Source organism: Heptranchias perlo, chromosome 15 (genome assembly GCF_035084215.1).
Source record: "Heptranchias perlo isolate sHepPer1 chromosome 15, sHepPer1.hap1, whole genome shotgun sequence".
In the NCBI taxonomy this organism is placed as follows: domain Eukaryota; kingdom Metazoa; phylum Chordata; class Chondrichthyes; order Hexanchiformes; family Hexanchidae; genus Heptranchias; species Heptranchias perlo.
In genome coordinates, this window is record NC_090339.1 from 17671664 (window position 1) to 17685910 (window position 14247).

Below are 14247 nucleotides of genomic sequence, written 5' to 3' on the forward strand. Positions count from 1 at the left end.
CCCTCAACTCATTTAAGAAGTACTTGGATGTGCACTTGAAGTGCCATAACCTACAGGCTACGTACCAATTGCTAGAAAGTGAGATTGAGCTGGAAAGCTCTTTTTCAGCCGTCACGGAAACGATGGGCCGTAACTTTCTATGATTCTATGAACCCTACTTTCCCCCCACCCGATCTCCATATCCCTTGATTCCCCTAGAGTCCAAAAATCTATCCATCTCAGCCTTGAATATTTTCAATGACTCAGCATCCACAGCCGTCTGGGGTAGAGAATTCTAAAGATTCACAATCTCTGCGTGAAGAAATTCCTCCTCATCTCAGTTTTGAATGGCCGACCCTTTATCCTGCGACTATGTCCCCTAGTTCTAGACTCTCTAGCCAAAGGGAACAATCTCTCAGCAACTACCCTGTCAAGCCCCCTCATAATCTTATTTGTTTCAATTAGATCACCTCTCATTCTTCTGAACTCCAGAGAGTATAGGCCCATTCTGCTCAACCTCTCATCCCAGGAATTAATCTAGTGAACCTTTGTTGCACTGCCTCCAAGACAAGTATATCCTTCCTTAGATAAGGAGACCAAAACTGTACACAGTACTCCAGGTGAGGTCTCACCCAAAGCCCTGTACAACTGTAGTTAGACTTCCTTACTCTTGTACTCCAACCCCCTTGTAATAAAGGCTAACATGCCATTTGCTTTCCTAAATGCCTGCTGTAGCTGCATACTAACTTCTTGTGTTTCTTGTATGAAGACACCCAATTGTCTGGAAACCAACATTTAATAATTTCTCACCATTTAAAAAAATGTGTTTTTCTATTCTTTCTACCAAACTGAATAACTTGACATTTTCACACATTATACTCCATCTTGCCCACTCACTTAACCTGTCTCTTTCCCTTTATAGACTCTGTGTCCTCCTCACAGCTTACTTTCCCACCTAGCTTTGTATCGTCAGCAGACTTGGATACATTACACTCTGTCCCTTCATCCAAGTCATTAATATAGATCGTAAATAGCTGAGGGCCAAGCACTTGTGGCACACCAATAGTTACAGCCTGCAACCAACATATAAATTGGTGTTCTGCACTCCTGAAACAATTCAGCCATTGAGGTAGCATTTAATGATAAACTTAGTACTGAAATAAACTAGCTCTTTTGCGATTAAAGATGCAATTTATCATTTTCATTGAGGTCCCTGGTCCTCCAAAGACCCCATATGGCAATGCTGTTACTGCAGCTGCAGTAAGCGTGAGCTACAACAAATCACAGTGGGTAGTGAACAAGTTCGATTGCACCACATAACACCTTAATGGCATTTTTCGAGGTGAATGAATGATTGCCAGGCTGCAGCAAATGATGTTGCAATAGCACTTATGTAATGAATGATTTGATGCCATCTTGAGTATTCCAAAAGGACTGCATATCTGCATGCTAATTCACTGAATCTGATCTTTTAGGATACTAAACTGAACTCAGCCAGTGCTCCTCAACACTGAGTTGCACAAGACCTACCTCAATCGCTGAATTGTTTCAGGAGTGCAGAACACCAATTTATATGTTGGTTACATTGCAAGATCCGATGCCTTTCCTGCTCATTTTCTTCCTCTAATAGGCTGGCTCATTCCTCAATTTAGATTAGACGCTGTTGCTCCAATTTTAACCTAACTCATCTGACGGGGTTCAGCAGGAACACCCATTTTACGCTGCATTAATTTCAATGGAGTGTAAAATCAGGCGGGGTGTAAAACAGGCAACTGACCAGAATCCGCCCCACTCCGGCCAGGTGGATTAGGTTACAATCAGGGCTTGTGTGTTCACCAGTTTTCTTCAGATGCAGTATAATGTGGGGAAATGTGAGGCTATTGACTTTGGTAGGAAGAAAAGAAAAGCAGAATATTTTTAAAATAGTGAGAAACTATTAAATATTGGTGTTCAGAAAGATTTGGGTGTCCTCGTACAAGAAACATTAAAAGTTAGCATGCAAGTACAGCAAGCAATTAGGTAGGCAAATGATATGTTGGTCTTTATTGCAAAGGGTTGGAGTATAAGAGTAAGGAAGTCTTACTACAGTTGTACAGGGGTTTGGTACAATTTTGGTCTCCTTATATAAAGAAGGATATACTTGCCTTAGAGGCAGTGCAGCGAAGGTTCACTAGATTGATTTCTGGGATGAGAGGGTTATCCGATGAGGAGAATTTAGAAGAATGAGAGGTGATCTAATTGAAACATAAGATTCTGAGGGGGCTTGACAGAGTAGACGATGAGAGGTTGTTTCCCCTGGCTGGAGAGTCTAGAACTAAGGGACATAGACGCAGGATAAGGGGTCGGCCATTTAAGATTGAGATAAGGAGGAATTTCTTTACTCAGAGGGTTGTGAATCTTAGGAATTCACTAGCCCAGAGGGCTGTCGGTGCTGAGTCGTTGAATACATTCCAGGCCGAGATAGACAGATGTTTGGACTTTACGGAAATCAAGGGATATGGGGATCAGGCAGGAAAGTGGAGTTGAGGTCGAAGGTCAGCCATGATCTTATTGAATGGTGGAGCAGGCTTGAGAGGCTGTATGGCCTACTTTAATTTCGTATGTTTTTAAAGCTTTTTTTAAAAAATGAGCGCATTCAGGGATTTTCTTCAGTTGGACCCTGTTTGACACCCATCTGGTGTGCTTGAGGTGGGGCATTCCACAGGAAGAAGAGAGAGAGAGAGAGAGAGAGAGAGAGAGAAAACAGTGTCAATAATCATGCCTTCTCTTACTATCTACATTGAAACAGTTTATCATGTAAAAAAAAAGTATTCAGAGCCTACAGGTACATGGGTGTCATATGAATGCCCTTCCCAAACCTCTCCGCCTCTCTACATTTCTCTCCTTCTTTAAGACGCTACTGAAAACCAATCACTTTGACCAAGCTTTTGGTCACTTGTCCTGATATCTCCTAATGTGGCTCAGTATCAAATTTTGTTTGAAAGCCCTCCTGCAAAGCTCCTTGAGACATTTTACTATGTTAAAGGCACTATATAAATGCAAGTTGTTGTTGAAAGCGAATCTGACACTACCAATACTAAACAGGGAATCAATCAGGGTTGCAGGCAGTAGGAGTGATGTCTCAACAGCAACGTGTACTGAATGATTTAGGTCAAGCTACACTACAGTGACAGTATGCAGTAATGCAAAATATTTATACTTCTATAAAATGGTAACACTTGGCAATATGATTGAAGAAATCAAAAGGTGTACATCATCGGGAACATCTTTCATGATATCTACATGATGTGTTTGATAAGACCACTGAGGGATTATGCAATCTGGGCTCCATTATCTAATTATATTCGAAAGTAGAAAATGCTTGTTAAATTCTGTTCTTTAAAGACGTAGGCAAGTTTAAGAGGAAGACTTTTTATTACAATACTCCCCAAAGGCTATGTAAAAAAAACATTTTTTTTTAAAAACACAACATTTTTGCCACATTTCATGCCCTAAATGGAGATTTACCATTTCATATCTGCTTCGTTTCAAAGCTGCTCTGGTGAAATGATTGAGGCGGATAAGTTATCTACATCCCAGAGTAACTCTCATTTAATGGAAGCTGCATAGTCTGACTGGCCCAGGTGCTGGCCTGTGGATTCTTGCACTGAGAAGAATATGCTTCTAGCAACATATGCAGAGTACCCTATTGGGTAGCAAGTCTTCCTGAAGTCAGGCAGCTCAGTATTAGCTCATAGGCCACTCCAAATTAAAATAAATGGAGATGCTCACCTTTAATCATATCACTAGAGCAGGCATGAAGGGAAGGAGACCTGAAATAGTGAGTCTCCTTTGAGTAGGAAAAATAATTTTAAGATAAATATGGAATTTAAGATGCTTTGAAAAAAAAACTACTCCCCCCTCCCTGCTCATAATTATGTTATCAACACAGCTAGCTCTTTCGTCATAGACATACCTTTGCTTGCGCTGTCTATGTGGCTAATTTCATCTGTGAATTTCAACATGTCTGGATATTTTTCTTCAGTAATCTCTGCTAAAAAGTGCATCAGTGTTGCCTTCTGGTCGATTGACTTGGTGTCTTTAAGCTGCACAACAAAATGTTAAGATGTTTAGAAAGCAATAAGGTTTCATTGTTTTAACAATTATTCTATTTTTAACCTTTATTTGTAATGTTTTCTTATTTCCACTTTGATTTTATTTTTTCCCCCTTTACCATCCGTGTGTCAATACATCATTCCAGGCATGTTGGCAGGCAATCTGTTCCTTGGCCCTGCCAATGCTACTCTTCAGCATGTGTGTGACACAGCATGAGGTGACTTGCCCTCTGATTTCATCTCCTGTGGAAAAGCACCAAAGACTGCTCTGCATCACCTTCAAAAGGTATAACTGAGTTTGGATGCTATCCACACACTGAAAGCTTACAATTCCATGCCCTAATGCATTGGAGCACCCATGTGTTGTCCCGTCCCACATCAAATTAATTGTGTTCATTCTACAGAAAATGGTAATGATACATTTCATATCAAAACAGCTTTTATACTTACAAAGAAGTATGTTCAGTGTTGCGATTGATGATAATAAAAGAAATATTCATATTATTTTCTTCCAATTTTCTCCATTTTCCACAAAGTGGTTGGAGTACAGCTTCATAACCACTGGCTCAACTCCAATACTTTGTCCAAGTGGCCACATTGTATCTATGAGAGTGTACACTAAGGGACACAGACAAGTGTCGCGGTGCCACCCCGATCCTAACCAAGATCAGGTAACATAGCTCAGACCAGAGATCAAACTTGGGATTTTTCTGTTGAGTGGCTCAGTACCACACAATATATAGTATTAATTCATTTAGCTATTATGGGATCACCGTCAGCAACATTCATTTTGGAAAACATATACATTCTGTGGGTCTAATCTACAGTGCATGTTCAACAAAACGTTGCACAATAGCATATTGTATAAAGCCTGTAATTAAATCCCATATCCACTTGTTTGTAATATCTGTGTTTAATAACTAGTGTGTACTTGTACATGTTAACTACATGTATGTTTAGGAAGCAATGGTTTATTTCTGCATTTGAACTATTTTGCTTAATGATAATATCACAGTCTCCTGAATTATCAAACTGGTTTTCTCCTACCTTATCCTCAGCAGTTCCTCTAAAATGCATCCCAGTCACTATTGTCATTAGTCCTCTTGCTTCTGATCGAGATGCTTTGCCAACTGTTCTCTCTCTCCTCCCTTTTATACCACACTTGCCTCTTTCAGTGGAGTTCTTAGCTTGCAAAGCTGCAGCTTCACTGCCAAATTCTCTTCCATTCCCTTTTGGACCCCACTGACTACTTTTTCTTCCAATCTAAGCTCCCCTTCAGCCTCGAGTTCTTTTTCTGACCTACTTTTATTCCCCTTCTGAGTTTCTTAGTCCCACTTTCCCTCAGAGATGCAGATCAGAATCCAACCCACATTGAAATGTGGCATCAGCAGCATTGCTTTGACATCATATTCTGTGACATATCTTTACACCACAACTTATGTCCAAATTAATAAAAGAAATATCAATTAAAAGTGACTAAACAGACTAACTGGAACGGTTACCTTTACAATAAACAGTTATGCAATAAAATATGACAACGAAACAGTTCAATGATCATTTGTAATTGGATTGGTGGCATTGTAAGCAGTGTAGATGAAAACATAAAATTACAAAGCGATATTGATAGATTAGGTGAATAGGCAAAACTGTGGCAAATGGGATTCAATGTAGACAAATGTGAGGTCATCCACTTTGGATCAAAAAACGATAGAACAGGGTACTTTCTAAATGGTAAAAAGTTAAAAATAGTGGATGTCCAAAGGGACTTAGGGGTTCAGGTACATAGATCATTGAAGTGTCATGAACAGGTGCAGAAAATCATCAATAAGGCAAATGGAATGCTGGCCTTTATATCTAGAGGACTAGAGTACAAGGGAGCAGAAGTTATGCTGCAGCTATACAAAACCCTGGTTAGACCGCACCTGGAGTACTGTGAGCAGTTCTGGGCACCGCACCTTCGGAAGGACATATTGGCCTTGGAGGGAGTGCAGCGTAGGTTTACTAGAATGATACCTGGACTTCAAGGGTTAAGTTACGAGGAGAGATTACACAAATTGGGGTTGTATTCTCTGGAGTTTCGAAGGTTAAGGGGTGATCTGATCGAAGATTATAAGATATTAAGGGGAACGGATAGGGTGGATAAGAGAAACTATTTCCGCTGGTTGGGGATTTTAGGAGTAGGGGGCACAGTCTAAAAATTAGAGCCAGACCTTTCAGGAGCGAGATTAGAAAACATTTCTACACACAAAGGGTGGTAGAAGTTTGGAACTCTCTTCCGCAAATGGCAATTGATATTAGCTCAATTGCTAAATTTAAATCTGAGATAGATAGCTTTTTGGCAATCAAAGGTATTAAGGAATATGGGCCAAAGGCGGGTATATGGAGTTAGATCTTATCAAATGGCGGAGCAGGCACGAGGGGGTGAATGGCCTACTCTTGTTCTTATGTAATTAATTAGTTGTGCATCAGTTTTTTTGGTTAACTACCAAGTTCAGTTATTAAGCTTCTGTGTCTGTAACTGCTTATAACAAATGCAGTGTACTACACACTTAGACTTACAAAATGTACTGGATTGTTACAAGGCAAAGTAAATGCCGAGTTTGAATTCCAAGTCAGAAAAATTCAAAATATAACATTCTATTTTAATAACTTTACTTCTGCCGATATTCTGCCCTAGACAATGTAGTTTCCAACACCATAAAAATTCAACTGTCAATTGAGCGATCAAATCGGTATCACTAAATACCACTAAGCTGCAACAAAAACCCAACCTTTGTATTGAATGACACCTTCATCTTGGACTCAAGTTTCACTTTTCAATTCTAGCTTTCATTATCTTATATTTATCCACATTGAAATTTATTTGTCATTTGTTGCCCATCTATTCTGAAAGCTAACAGCTCCCTTACTTTAGCCATCTGACTACCCAACTTGGAATCATACGAAAATTTTAGAACATTACTGGCCCGCAAATTGCACAGAGTGGCGAATGAACATCGGCTACAACTTGCTTCAGTGGGAAGCTGGAAAAATTGCAGCACCTTTTTCCAGGCTTCTGTGAGCTGAGAGAGCGGGTAAAGGATCTCTTTTTCTCCCCTCAACCAAATCAGCTTGAAGCATCTTTGAGAACCAGGAAGTGTAAGCTACAACAGTAAATTCAATGTAAAATCAGTTAGATAAAGTAAAATAAAGAGAGGGTAAGAAATATCAAACTAAAAGATAGACAGAATTTTAAAAAAAATAAATATCCAACAACAATTAAAATTGGAAGTAATGAGATTCTACATTTTTAAAAGTTAGTTTTCAGTGCCAGAGAGGTTGTTTGGCAGTCATTAAGATTTTAATGACACGCCACTGAAAGTTAGTTTAGACCTAAAAAAAAACCCAGGGTACCTTTTTCATGGAAAGATTAGTTCATTTCCAGCTGAGCAGGAGAGCAAGTTTGTGCTGGTCTTTCATTCAGTCAGCGAGCTGTCCTTCCCACTCAGCTTTCAGAGGAGCAGGGCAAACGATAGAGCAATTTCCGGATTTCCACACGTGCGCTCGCCAGAATTTGCTCTTCCATTTGCCCTGAAATAGGGGTGAGCCCTGTTAACATCACCGTTATTTTATGAGCAATTTCCGGGCCATTATATACCCAAATACCCTCCTCTGTATCACTAAAGAATAGTGACAACACTTGTGCAGAGCAGATCTTTTCAGAACTCTACTTGTCACTTTTTCTAGTTACTGTTGTCTGCTGCTTTCTGTAAGCAATAGCTTTTTGATCCAACTAGCTATTAGCTCCATAACACTAAACATTCTTTAAAAGTTTTTCATACATAATCTGATCAAATGCCTTCTAAAAATCCAAATAAACTTCAGGGTAGATTTTATGAATTTGCGCTCCTGCTGCAGAGCTTTCCGAGTGGGGAGTGTCTTTGAGGAATTGGGTTACGGATGTCAGCAGGTCCTACAGGATTTGCCATTCATTAAAATTAACGGACAGAAAATTCTGCGTGGCCCGCTGACCTTCGCGTCCAATGTCCTAAAAGAAATCCTGGTGCGTGAAGCTCAGTGCTAAGAGTAGGGAATTTGTAATATCTATCCCTATGTACACTGGATAATCTTCAACTACTTTCGTTACTTTCTCAAGTGAGGAGTGATCTCTGCTTCCACAACTATCCTGATTATTCCTTAAGGTTTCTGTAGTCTTTGAGTGAACATTCAGAGCATCCTTAACTAATTTTTCTTATGAATCCCAGTCTTCAGTACTGCCCTCCCCATATATTTTTAACATAATTCTGTTTAGTCTTTTGGTTATTTTTGAGTACCTTATTCAGTTTTTCTTCCCCCTCATAGGGATATATTTCCACCACCCCAGGCATTTTACCCATTATGCCTAGCCTCTACTCCCCCTCAAGCCTCCCATGTCCAAGAAGTAAAACTTTGCTGCAATTCCTTCATCCAAGACCCACTGAAAATGTTCCCTCCCTTCCAGAGACCTCTCCCTCGGCCTCCAGGCTCTGCTTTCTGCTTTCTACTCCTATACATCACTGCTGACAGTGCAGAGCAGAATATGCTCAAGTATAATGAGTATACCCACTTCTAGTTTTCAAAGGCTAAGGTTTGACATGGTGTGTTATATTTACTTGTCCTCAACATATCTTTCACATTACGTTTAATCCTCATTCAGACCTTATCCCTATGTTCATTATATACTATGTAGAATCCACTTTCATATATGGTTTCCATTACTATTATATACTACAATCTCATTCATATGTATTTCAGATTTTCATGATATCAGTTAATATTCTGGACTGATAAGAAATCCCCATACCACTAAAATATGGATATTCAAGTAGCTTAACGGGTTCAAATGACATTCATTTACCTGTTATTTTAATGGAGGTGTGGTTGATGCCTGCATTAAAATAGCCAGATAAAAGAATATCACATGAATGTACTACTCAAACATCCGCCAATATCGTTAAGTCATTTCTATGTTCAAAAATGTTTATTGGCATATAAGAAACAATCTGAAGCAACAATCAAGAAACAAGTATATTTTGCTAACAACAGATTATCACTATGTACAGAATGCCCAATTATGGTTGCTTTTTAGTGGTGTATATTCTTAGACCAAAAATATCACACATATGACGTTTGTTGTTGGTCCCATACCGAGGTCCCCTTTTGGTTATTGGGGTAGGATGACAAATTTCTTCTGCTTGACTTATGTTCAGGGTAACGAATATGGAGCATAAAGCGCTCTGTTCCCCTCCCCCCACCCACTTAAAATAAATTGCAGCCAAAACTGAGAGAAGGCTTGAGGGACCTTTTCATCCTCAAATACGAAGGCAGTGTTGTATTAGTCCTGTAAGTGTTTCAGCCATTAATTACAACTTTTTTGGTCTGGAGCTGAATGGTTTTGTCAACATGAAGCAGGCCTGAAGGATAATTCAGGGCTATCCCCATTCCTACCCCTCAATCCCAGTCAGCTGGTCTGTGTGTAGATGTTTAAAAAGTCACTTGGAGCTAGAGATCACAATAGGTCAGTCCACTGCCTGTGTCCATTAGCTTGATTGAATTTTTTGAAGCGGTAACAAGAAGGGTAGATGAGGGTAGCGTGTTTGATGTCGTCTACGTGGAATTTAGTAAGGCTTTTGACAAGGTCCCACATGGCAGACTGGTCAGGAAAGTAAAAGCCCATGGGATCCAAGGGAAAGTGGCAAGTTGGATCCAAAATTGGCTCAGTGGCAGGAAGCAAAGGGTAATGTTTGATGGGTGTTTTTGTGACGGGAAGGCTGTTTCCAGTGGGGGTTTGCAGGGCTCAGTACTACGTCTCTTGCTTTTTGTGGTATATATCAATGATTTAGATTTCAATGTAGGGAGCATGATTAAGAAGTTTGCAGATGATACAAAAATTGGTTGACAGTGAGGAAGAAAGCTGTAGACTGCAGGAAGATATCAATGGACCAGTCAGGTGGGCAGAAAAGTGTCAAATAGTATTCAATCCAGAAAAGTGTGAGATAAAGCATTTGGGGAGAGCAAACAATGCAAGGGAATACACAATAAATGGGAGGATACCGACAGGTGTAGAGGAACAGAGGGACGTTGGAGTGCATGTCCACTGATCCCTGAATGTAGCAGTTCAGAAAGGATACTTTCCTTTATTAGCCAAGCATAGAATATAAGAGCAGGGAGGTTATGCTAAAGCTGTATGAAACACTGGTTAGGCCACAGCTAGAGTACTGTGTACAGTTCTGGTCACCACATTACAGGAAAGATGTGATTCCACTCGAGAGATTACAGAGGAGATTTACAAGGATGTTGCCAGGACTGGAGAATTTTAGCTATGAGGAAAGATTGGATAGGCTGGTGTTGTTTTCTTTGGAACAGAGGAGGCTGAGGGGAGATTTAATTAAGGTGTATAAAATTATGAGGAGCCTATATAGAGTGAATAGGAGAGACCTATTTCCCTTAGCAGAGAGGTCAATAACAAGGGGGCATAGATGTAAAGTAATTATTAGAAGGATTAGAGGGGAGCTGATGAGAATTTATTTCACCCACAGGGTGGAGGAGGTCTGGAACTCACTGCCTGAAAGGGTGGTAGATGCAGAAACTCTCATTGTATTTAAAAAGTACTTGGATATGCACTTGAAGTGCTGTAACCTTTCAGGCTACGGACCAAGTGCTGGAAAGTGGGATTAGGCTGGATGGCTCTTTTTCGGCCGGCACGGACACGATGAGCCGAATGGCCTTCTTCTGTGCCATTAATTTCTATGATTCTGCGAAGACTCCCGACTCACAAATATCTACAAATTACCTCTCTCACAAGCCACGTAGATCAGTACAAATGAGAGAGGTTAATTGGTTTAACTAGCCTATCTTTCCCTGAAACTTGCAATACCTCATCACAGCATCTGACCATCTCTTAAATGTAGGCCAGTGGAGTGACCATTTTTTTTTGCATTCCTTCAGTATCAGTCCATCTGAAAAATGCGAAGACAGGTCTTGATTAAAAAAAACACACACAATTCTGCTTCAGTTTTTCTCTTGGTCACTGAAGTAAACCTACAAGAAGGTGCAGCTGTTTCAACATGGGTTTATTCTGCTGGAGGTGAAGATGATTTCCTCCTATCCAAACGATGGTGGGAAGCACAATAAAAAAGCATAACATGTAAGACAGGCCCTTACATGTTGTTACAAAACAAATGCAGCATTTCTCTTCCAGGATTGAAGAGAGGGAAGAGTCCAATTAAAAAAAAAGTTGTGATAACACAAAATTTAAAGAAACACCAACAATAATTACAAAAGAACAAAATAATTAAAAAGAGAACAAAATAATAAACTAGATGATGAAACTAAAAATTGGAGAAACCCTTAACTTTTTTTTAAATGGTTGTTTGTTGTTTTGGAGATGATTATTTCATTTCAAAGCCCTCAAGTCACAAAAGGTAATTTTTTTTTATTTTTTGAAGAACCCTCAATGGACCTTGGTCCTTTTGTTTGATTTTATGAAACTGACTCACTCAATCATAAAAAGCTACCATAAAACACACAATCTTATTCCAAGTTTAATCACTATCTAGTCAGTAAGCAATTATAGCTTAACATTACAGAATCAGTATTTACATCTGTAATGACAGCTTTTCTGATAAATATAATGAAATTGTCCTATACATTAAGAAGTTTTTCAATGACTCAACACCTAGTTCTATGATCACTTACAATTTATTGGATGGAATCCATAGTAATTCTATTTTCAATCAAGCTGCCCACAATCTTTCCACCCATTAGTGTAAGAAGTTCTGTCATTATGATAAGTGCTAAAAAAGTCCACAACATGAATCCTGTTATTGATATAAGATCACCTTTAACATGACAAAGAGCATAAAAAGAATGTCAGTGATCTGTAAGTAAGTGTTTATCAATCTACCACAGGAATCAAGTAACTTATTCTCAATCACAATGGCTCATTATTCAATAATTAATTTAATTACAACTTATTTTCCCCTCTCCTGATGGCAGTAGTTTATGCTGGAGTATGGTTTCATACATGCTGACATATTCTCGTATAACCCATTCAAGTAGCCATTTTTCATGTGAGCCTAGACACAAGTGCTGACAGGCTATTCAATGGTTGGACAACATCACAACCAAGCCCAATTATGCCCTCCTAAGTTTCATGCATGATAAGGAATGGAAAACCCGGCTGATTTTTTTTCTCCTTCTTAGCTTAGGGATGGGGTAAGATCAGCTTTAGTGCCCCCACTGCTCACTGCTGCCCCGACTGAGACCAGCTAACTTTACACAAGCCAGGATTGAATCTGCAGATCTCCCACAAATGTTAAGTATTTACTCACAGAGAGAATAAAAGCTGTTGTTACAACATGATGCCAAAACATTCTTCCTAATGGTATAATTGAAACAGGATTGTCAGAAATGAAATCCTGAATAATTCAACTGGAGGGAAGGAAGGAAGGAAGGAAGGAGTGAAGGAAGGAAGGAAGGAAGGAAGGGAGAGAGTGAAGGAAGGTAGGTAGGCAGGCAGATAGGAAGGAAGGATGCCCACAATCTTTCTATCAACTAGTATAAGAATTTCTGTCATTAAGATGTGTGTTAAAAAAAAATCTACAACATTCTTGTAATGTAGGAAATGCCAATTGCACACAGCACACAGAAAGCTCCCACAAACAATCGTATCAGATTGGCCAGAAAGACCAGGTGGAATTGAACAACAAATGTTGGGCGTCCCACATGAAAGAAAAGAGACAAGTCAAGTCAGCCAGAAACTTGTAGATAGATCCATCGGACCATAGATAATTACATTGCTTTGTGAGGTAACCAGGCAATTATTTTAGATGACTACTTTACCCCTGGATGTTGAACAACAGTTTGAATTAATTCCAGAACAAGTTTCAGGCAATGTTTCACAGAAAAATTATTTGCTGAAACTCCTACATTAATTCACCACTTCATTTTCTGATGAACCTGAACAGATTGCACATACTCATACGGTGGAGGCTGCTCCCATTTCTTTAACATCTTATTGGAGGTCACTGGTGAAGAAAGTGTTTGTAGACCAACATATTGAAAAGATGCTAGCAGATTGAACCAGCCTCTACCCAGTGGGCCTGTGATCATATTCCCCAAGCAATTTGTGATGCTTGATTCTTCTTATTGATTACAGAAGATTAAATGATATGACTGTTGATGACAAAGATCTGATGCTTCAAGTTGAGACTTCGTATTAAAAACCAAATATATTTGAACTCTGCACCTGGCTGCTGGAACTGCCAGACAGCAGGTCCATGACAGCATTTCCATTTGTGCATGAAAAGTTATGAATCATTCCATGTTCATCCCATGAGTAAATATTACAAAAATGATACCACAACCACCCCCAGTGAGCTTACTGGTTCGATAGGAGAAAGGTGAAACCAGAGCGTGAATGGAACAATCAAAATTACTATATGGGCCTATGTGGGCCAAAAACAAAGAATTGGACAAATATGTGGCTTCAATGGCTTTTAATACCAGAACTACAAAGATCTGAGCACATAATCTAGGCTGACTCTTCAAGTGAAGTAGTGAGGGAGTGCTGCACTGTCAGAAGTGCCGTCTTTGGAATGTTAAACCCAAGCCCGATCTGCCTTCTCAGCTGCACATAAGATTCCCCGACACTCTTGGAAGAAGAGGTGATAAGCCTACATTTATCCTCTTTGTAGGAAGAGTTTGGTAAGCACTCTTGACTCGATTATGAATATCTATCATCCAATTGAGGGTCAATGACCCCTCCAAGGCCCACCTGATGACATTGTTGGAAGATAAGCATCAGCCAGCAAAAGACAATTTGAGTTTGGCAGATGCCACTCAAAATATCATGACAAAAAAATCAAAGTCATAATCTTGTGCATCACCTTCTAATGCGCAGTTCACAGATGTAGTACCAGTGGGTGTGAATGAGAGGTCCTTTGGCAGATGAATCTGAAGCAGAATAAACCGATTCAGCGTCTACACTGAGCACACTGTGGGATATCACAGAATTGGGGTCACGAATTAAGACTATTTCTGGCTTCAGATCAAAGGCAATTGATTGATTGAGGAGAACTCTGATGATTTGGATACTTTACCCTCAAACCCATCCATATAGCTCAGTTCCCATATCAGTTGTGACTACTGTTAG

General features: G+C 39.6%; 1 protein-coding gene across 5 annotated transcripts in view; it reads right to left on the bottom strand.

The window, feature by feature from the left end:
- The window catches only part of diaph2 (diaphanous-related formin 2), a 705669-nt gene that overhangs the window by 248491 nt on the left and 442931 nt on the right, over positions 1-14247 (bottom strand). For all 5 annotated transcript variants that reach the window (XM_067996883.1, XM_067996882.1, XM_067996884.1 and 2 more), the window contains one exon: positions 3935-4064. In XM_067996883.1, the coding sequence (XP_067852984.1) occupies positions 3935-4064 (130 nt within the window). The remainder of the gene's footprint in view (positions 1-3934; positions 4065-14247) is intronic.